We start from the raw sequence: 8212 nt of genomic DNA, 5'->3' as shown, positions 1-8212 counted from the left end.
ATGGCGTTGTCTCACTTTCTCCGCTGTTTACTGCGAGTAGTGAGGTGGATCCCTGTGCTCTTCATCATGGCGAACGTGTGCGGTTCGTACTACGGGTTCGTGGTGAAGCTTTGCATTTGTAAGTAACCATAAGTCCGTCCCTCTACGCCCACTATCCCGCCCACCAACACGCCCTCTCCGCTCACTAATCCAATCCCCGCTCTGCCCACTAAAATCGCTCCGCCCCTTATCCCGTACACACTACACAGGTTGTTTTAATCCTCTCTATAGAAGGGCTATACAGCCAGGAGATTTCCTTGGATATGTAAAGGCGGGCTGAGGGTCCTGGGAGTTGTGAAGCTACTTGCCGATTACCTCTGGTTATTGGTGGGATACAGGGGGTCTGCTCTGTAATCTCTAAGCGGAGTCCTCTGTCTTCAATCATTAGATCTGTATTTGGGTTTGTAGCATTCAGCAGCTGTCCGGGATGGCCCTTCTTAATGCAAAATTATATCATAGCTTTGCCGCCATCTACCCCTTTAGTGAATAAACGCCTCTGACTGCCAGAGGATGCCCAACCTCATTTCTTTGAGAATTAAATGAATTCCCAATAGAATGCAGCAGTTATCTGTAACAAGCAGATCTGGTGCTTAAAGTAGTGCAGTCACCATAGCAACCACCAGACGGGTCCTGGATGACGTGTACGGCGTGTGTATGACGTATACGGCGTGTATATGATGTATAGTGACAGATACGTGGGGATGGGTGCAGTTTGTTGGCATTAAGTAGATGCTGTGACTGTTTATTAACTATTTCTTTTCTCTTGTAGTTACCGTAACATCGACCATTGAAAAGGGTAAATATTTTTGTCTCTCGTGCTCAGAGCCGCTCACACCGAGTTTCATTTAGTTTGCAGTTTCAGCGTTTGGGTTCCTGTGATGTTTAACGAATTGTCCAGCTTTATTCTCAATTACAAAGGGCCACCTGGAATACCAACCGGGCTAAACTGGTCCTGTGTGTATGTGTGCGTGTGTGTATCTAATGTGTGTATGTGTGTATATACCGTATATGTGTGTATCAAATGTGTGTGCATGTCTGTGTATGTATATATATCAATGGACCTGTGAGTATGTATGTATATATATAAATGTATGTGTGTGTATATATACATTTATCTGTGTGTATATTACTCAGTGTGCAGTCTGATTGCTCTTGTATTGTAACTCTATGCATTTGTTTCTTTCTTTTATACAGCTGTATATATGGTGATTTTTCACCTGCTATTTATCATGTTCCTCTGGTCATACTTGAGGACGATATATTCCTCCCCGGCCAGTCCATCGGAAAAGGTAAACATCGGGAGCTTCTGTAATGTCACTTTGCTGCGACTCCTGCCGTTCACGTTATATTTTACCGATGTTCTAGCGGCTCTGCTGAATGTAGCACTTTAATAACTAAACGGCGCGTTGGACACATCATCGCTAGTACTGTCGGATCCCAGAAATAATTCCTTCATCATGCAAAGTCTTGTCATATTCCTAATTATTCAGGGGAAACATAATTGTCATGGGTCAGAAAAGCAAGGCACTCATAGGCTGTTGCCATGGAAATGGGAAAACATTGTGCCTGTGCCATTTTTATATGATTAACCCTTCTAAGGAAATAATAAAATCTGCTAAGGTTTATTCGCTTAACATCCTGTACCGTGTATGAGCGGCACAGTCCAGGGTATTCATTCATCCTTCGGTATCAGCCACTTTCTGTATATGGCGTCTCTCTTAAAAATGTTACCCACCTGATGGCTCGTACATAGATTTTACATTTAGCTGTTTACCCTTCTCCTACTCTGCCTGGACATTTGACGGACTATAACTTGCTTCCCAAATACAATTTACATTTCTGCCGTATTTAAGCCTCACAATATAAATAGCAGAGCGTTTGGGGCATAATTCACTAAGTGGTGTAGCATTTTCATAAACTGTTATATTGTTAACATATTGGCAGGAAATTCTTTGGAATATTTCTTTACAAATCACCAATCTTCATCTTATTTCTTTTACTATCTTTTACAGTTTTGCCTATCCAAATCGGACAAGGAGCAATATGAGAAGGAAGACAAACCAGAGATTAAGCAGGAGATACTGGAGCGGGCAGCTAAAGATTTGCCAATCTTAACAAGAGCTCAGAACAATGGTACCTACCGCCACTTCTTCTTTCTTTGAGTGATTTAATACTTAGATACTAACCATACCATGGAAAGCCATGTCAAGGCTGATCCGGATCATGTGCCAAATCGAGTCTGACTCAGAAGCCAATTCTGTATCAGCTCGCACTCCTTGACTAGCTGAGCCAGATTGTGGTCACAGTAGTTATAGGAAGCTACATACTTCCCATGACATGGACTATATACTATTTACTGCATTGACTGCGCTAATCCGCTTTCAGTATATACTTCCGCTCTTTGAGACTATAGAGGTGAAATGTCTTTTTTCTAAAAAATAAAATGCCCCCCTCCCTCTTTCTGTGCCGTAGATATCCGGTATTGTGACCGCTGCAAGCTGATGAAACCCGATCGCTGTCACCATTGTTCAACTTGTGACAAGTAAGCCTGTTTTTCTTAGATTCCATAATATGAAACACACATGCATCCTATTCACGTAACCATTTAAACAAACTACACTGATGAGAATTTGGAAACACATTTGCACCGCAGCACCTGTGTATTTTCATGTTTTGTTTATTTTCATGAGTCCATTCGAATGGACGTCTCCATACTTGAGATAAATTCTTAATATTCATTTGTACCCAAAAGTTTTGCAGTAAACATTGTCTGCTTGGTTTGAAATAAATTTTTTTTATCCTGAATGTTGTTTCTGGTGATGTCAGGACTAACACTGCTGGCAGAGAAAGCCCAAACACAAGATCAGGCATTCTCCAATATTCTGTGGTAACCAGCGCTCGCACCGAGCGCCATTGCATTGGATCAGTGAGCAGGAAGCTAGCGATGCTTAATCCTGCTAACAGGGAAGACCTCAGGTTCTCTAACTGACACCCTGATCAACTAGTGGGGAAAATGTCTGCACCGGCACAAAAAAAGCATAGTACAAACTATTAATTCCTTAGTCACCCGGGGTGTGTTTCAGAGGATGTAATAGTGCATATTAAGGGTAACCAAGGTGTTAAGGAGTATGGAGGGATTATTTTAGGTTGCAGATCTGTCCTGAGGCATGACTCTGACCTCTTCCTCAGATTGGCTTGTGCTTCATTAATTCCTGTGAAAACACCCCAATATACTGCCATCTCTTTCCATGTGCCTTTATATGTCTGATTTTTTTGTTGTAATCTCACATTTGATGTGTCTCTTTTTAGATGTGTTCTGAAGATGGATCATCACTGTCCATGGTATGTGTTCGATAAGCTTTGTCATTAACACAACATTATGTTTATTGGCTTTTCATGTCCTAAACCTAAGATTTTTGTTGTAGGGCCAACAACTGTATCAGCTTTTCAAATTACAAATTCTTCCTGCTGTTCTTGATGTACGGCTCTCTGTACTGCCTGTTTATTTGCGCAACAACGCTGCAATATGTCCTGAAGTTTTGGACGGTAGGTATTGTTTAATCTTTTTTAAATTATCAAGATATTTAGTAGAATTGGTAGGTAATTTGTATTTCATTCTTCTTGCTATAAATAAAATGCACAGAATGTGTGTCTTTGTAGCTTTAGGATACATGTCTATTTGTTCACCCATTTCATTTATTGCTCTTCCTTTTTCCCTGCTTTAGTCTAGACTCTAATCTCTGTGTGACGTGATTACATGGTTAATACTTTATTCCTTCTACAGGATAACACGGATAATACCGAGAGCCAGCTGTCAACCATGTTCTTTATGTCAGCCATGTTCTTGATCTCCCTAATAATTCTGTTTTCCTTTCATTGTTGGCTCGTCATAAAGAATCAATCAACCATCGGTAACGTATTATTTGCTTTTTTTCTAACATGAACAAAATAACAATCTTTTTTGGATCAGATACCTGATTTATGTGTCTGAGACAGAAAAAGCAGACATCGGGATGTTTAGCACAGCCTGTAGGTCCTACGGAAATGGTCACATACGCCACATAGTGCTTTTCTGTTCCGGATCTAGTCTGCTGTAGAATACGGGTCTGTCTACTATTGACCAGCCCAGAGTAACCAGCAACAAAGGCCCTCGGTACACAGGAATTTATGGTTTTAGTTTGAATAAACGCGGAAGGCGTATTCTAGTTGTCACCAATTCTGGTATCGCAATTCCATTTTCCATTGGATTGGCGATGTTTTTCAGTATGATTTATTTACTATTTGTATGTTTTAGAGTCATTCCAAGATCCCTCACTTCAGGGCGTGGGAGAAAAGGACAGATATTCCCTGGGCTTCAGGAAGAACGTGAAGGAAGTTTTCGGAGATCAAAAGCTGTATTGGCTGTTACCTGTCTTTACAAGGTACAATTACATATTTTCTTCCCAGAACAGAGATTATTTGTATTTAAAGACTGGGCCACACTTTATAGAATTCCCTGCTCAGTGCCGCCAGCTGGTTTAGTTCTAAATGATATCACGGCGTCCAAAATGCAGATAAGTAACGCCACCTTCAGAACATTACTATCCTGAGCTGCATTTTTGTCCCCGTCCATAAAACATGTTATTTCTCTCCCTTCTCGTCAAGCAGGGGCTGCCAGTAGTTTATTTTAGAAATGGGTCCGTTTATTGCAGATCTGTTGTACAGCGCTACAGAATTTGATGGCGCTATATAAACTAATAATAATAATAATCTGCCCAGCAGTCACATTAGTCGCGGGTCGCTGTGATTCCATCCACCAAATATTCTCTTGGGTTTTGCCAGAAGTTTTGGCTGCTCAGGCTTTGTATCGCCGCTGTATGTTGAGTTATCTCGTTCTTTTCTCTTACAGTCCGGGAGATGGCTGCTCTTTTCCAACTCGCGTTGTTTCAGGGGACCCTGAACAAAACGCTGGCATAAACCAGAGCGACATCGCCAAACCGTACGTATCCTTTATGTGTCTTTGCCTTTTCCATTATAAGACTGATGAAATGTCAAACACTTAATTATACGTTCATAAAAAGTCACCGCAGTGTGGGGTATTTTGTGCTTCTGTATCGCGGTGAAATGATATGAATTGCACCGCGTTTATACAGACTGCAGGGAGAAAAACCAGAGTTTTAGGTATTTTAACCCCCATCAGTGTAGTGATTTTTACAAACAAATGCCAAAGAATTGCGAGTTAGAGCATCTGCATTATTCCTGGTGTTTTGGCATTTCTAGCATTTCATCCCATTAGCAGTAGAGATAAATCTGCAGCTTGTTATTATGCAATTTGTTTTTACTTCTTTGTAAATTAGCAGTTTATTGCGTGTTATGTAGCGTGTTGATAGTCCGTGTTTGCGTGTGCACAAGTGAAGTGGCACAATATTACATCCTTTATCCGGTCCTTTTGGATAAAAATCCCATATTTCTTTGTTTGCAGTTGAGGCTTTCTCTGCCAGATCTCCCCGTGAGTCCCAGAACCTCGTGTCGGGAAGTGAGGCTGGATGAACTAGGACGGAAAGGTAAGGTTTCTTTCTTTCTTTGGGACACGCTTTCCTCTTTTCCAAAGGGATCCTTATTGCACTGGGTACATTGTCCAAAATAAGTTTCTTAAAAAAGAAACCCCTATATCATTTAGCCGTACCACTACCAGCCTCTTCCAAATTTAAAATTTCCTTTCGAACTGCATTCCCAAACTGTCACACGCGGGACCCCCGAACACACGGCGCCAGCAGTTAGTGGGACACGCAGACTGCTGCAGTTTTCGTCTCATTGTTGGCTCGTCATGAAGAATCGATCAAACATCAGTAACATATTTACAGACTGGGCCACACTTTATAGAATTCCCTGCTCAGTGCCGCCAGCTGGTTTAGTGCTAAATGATATCACGGCGTCCAAAATGCAGATAAGTAACGCCACCTTCAGAACATTACTATCCTGAGCTGCATTTTTGTCCCTCGTCCATAAAACATGTTATTTCTCTCCCTTCTCGTCAAGCAGGGGCTGCCAGTAGTTTATTTTAGAAATGGGTCCGTTTATTGCAGATCTGTTGTACAGCGCTACGGAATTTCATGGCGCTATATATAATAATAATAATAATCTGCCCAGCAGTCACATTAGTCGCGGGTCGCTGTGATTCCATCCACCATATATTCTCTTGGGTTTTGCCAGAAGTTTTGGCTGCTCAGGCTTTGTATCGCCGCTGTATGTTGAGTTATCTCGTTCTTTTCTCTTACAGTCCGGGAGATGGCTGCTCTTTTCCAACTCGCGTTGTTTCAGGGGACCCTGAACAAAACGCTGGCATAAACCAGAGCGACATCGCCAAACCGTACGTATCCTTTATGTGTCTTTGCCTTTTCCATTATAAAACTGATGAAATGTCAAACACTTAATTATACGTTCATAAAAAGTCACCGCAGTGTGGGGTATTTTGTGCTTCTGTATCGCGGTGAAATGATATGAATTGCACAGCGTTTATACAGATTGTAGGGAGAAAACCCAGAGTTTTAGGTATTTTAACCCCCATCAGTGTAGTGATTTTTACAAACAAATGCCAAAGAATTGCGAGTTAGAGCATCTGCATTATTCCTGGTGTTTTGGCATTTCTAGAATTTCATCCCATTAGCAGTAGAGATAAATCTGCAGCTTGTTATTATGCAATTTGTTTTTACTTCTTTGTAAATTAGCAGTTTATTGCGTGTTATGTAGCGTGTCGATAGTCCGTGTGTGCGTGTGCACAAGTGAAGTGGCACAATATTACATCCTTTATCCGGTCCTTTTGGATAAAATGCCTAAACTGTATAAAAATCTCATATTTCTTTGTTTGCAGTTGAGGCTTTCTCTGCCAGATCTCCCGGTGAGTCCCAGAACCTCGTGTCGGGAAGTGAGGCTGGATGAACTAGGACGGAAAGGTAAGGTTTCTTTCTTTCTTTGGGACACGCTTTCCTCTTTTCCAAAGGGATCCTTATTGCACTGGGTACATTGTCCAAAATAAGTTTCTTAAAAACAAACCCCTATATCATTTAGCCGTACCACTACCAGCCTCTTCCAAATTTAAAATTTCCTTTCGAACTGCATTCCCAAACTGTCACACGCGGGACTCCCGAACACACGGCGCCAGCAGTTAGTGGGACACGCAGACTGCTGCAGTTCTGGAAATTGTACCAACCAATGATGAATGTTACATGACAGGGCTGCAAAAATCACAATGTAAAGTTTCATTTTTATTGTAATTCTTAATATGTATTTCATCTTATGTTTCTTTACACTTTAGTTAAACAGCGTATGGAGCCGTCACCATGTGGGTTTGTGGATATCATGTGCCTAGAAAGGGAAGACCATTCCTTCATATGTTTTGAAGCTTATCAGAACACAGAGGCTTAATTCCACCATCAGCGGACCCCAATGCTGTTCATTGAATTATGTTACATTTCCGTGCTATTGTTTTGTTGTACATAGTTACCTACTTAGTTGTTAAGATTAGTTACAGTAAAGTAGTTTTAGGAAATTGTTTGTACTTGATGTATATTTTCTATTTAATTGAGAAAAATTACAGAAGCTCCACCATACGTTTGTTATATATTCTGAGCATATTCTGATCCATCTAGACCTCACAAATCTTGTGTAATGGGTTGTTATGATTTTTTCCAAACATCATCATTAAAGAGGCGTTACACATGGAACTCTCTCCTTTTTGCAGCAAGAATCAATATACTATGACATGTTGGATGTATGTTTTTTACATAAAAGCAATAAAAATATTGTAAACTAGAGCCTTTATTTGTATATAAAGTTAAAAAAACATCCTCGCCGCCATAATTGTAACTGTGATCAGAAAATGTAAATTCTATTTGTAAATTTTACAAGAGCAACGTACCTTTAGAAAAAAATCAAAGGTAAGCGCAACATGGTAGGGCGCGAGAGTGTAAGAACGCACACAGTGATAGAGACACACTTCACAAATGAGACAAAAGCTGCATTGGCATAACAAGAAGTATTGCTGGTACTTGTTCCAGTGAGGCTATTAGAAACAGGTTTCTCAGATGGGAGTATAGAAGTTGCCTCTAGGCCAACGGTTCTTAACCTGTGGGTCGCGCCCCCTTTGTGGTCGAACGACCCTTTCACAGGGGTCGCCTAAGACCATCGGAAAACA

General features: G+C 41.0%; 1 protein-coding gene and 1 long non-coding RNA gene across 3 annotated transcripts; both read left to right on the top strand.

Annotated features, from left to right (window-relative positions):
• LOC128473863 (palmitoyltransferase ZDHHC20-A-like) lies at positions 1–4136 on the top strand. Its single transcript, XM_053456087.1, has 9 exons — positions 1–118; positions 809–835; positions 1234–1328; positions 2052–2172; positions 2512–2581; positions 3349–3381; positions 3465–3585; positions 3824–3950; positions 4036–4136. The coding sequence occupies exons 1-9, from the start codon at positions 1–3 to the stop codon at positions 4134–4136; spliced, it is 813 nt and encodes a 270-aa protein (XP_053312062.1).
• Positions 4137–4336: 200 nt separating this feature from the next.
• LOC128475377 (uncharacterized) lies at positions 4337–7768 on the top strand. 2 transcript variants are annotated; one of them, XR_008346493.1, is made up of 6 exons: positions 4337–4460; positions 4928–5017; positions 5501–5582; positions 6299–6388; positions 6890–6971; positions 7334–7768. It is a non-coding gene; the product is annotated as an uncharacterized LOC128475377 (long non-coding RNA). The 2 variants fall into 2 exon arrangements; XR_008346494.1 differs by lacking the exon at positions 4337–4460 and having other exon boundaries at positions 4886–5017.
• The last annotated feature ends 444 nt before the right edge of the window (positions 7769–8212 follow it).

This window comes from Spea bombifrons, chromosome 2, assembly GCF_027358695.1.
Source record: "Spea bombifrons isolate aSpeBom1 chromosome 2, aSpeBom1.2.pri, whole genome shotgun sequence".
In the NCBI taxonomy this organism is placed as follows: Eukaryota; Metazoa; Chordata; class Amphibia; order Anura; family Pelobatidae; genus Spea; species Spea bombifrons.
The sequence above is the reverse complement of the archived record's forward strand: the minus strand, read 5'-3'. Positions and strand labels throughout refer to the sequence as shown.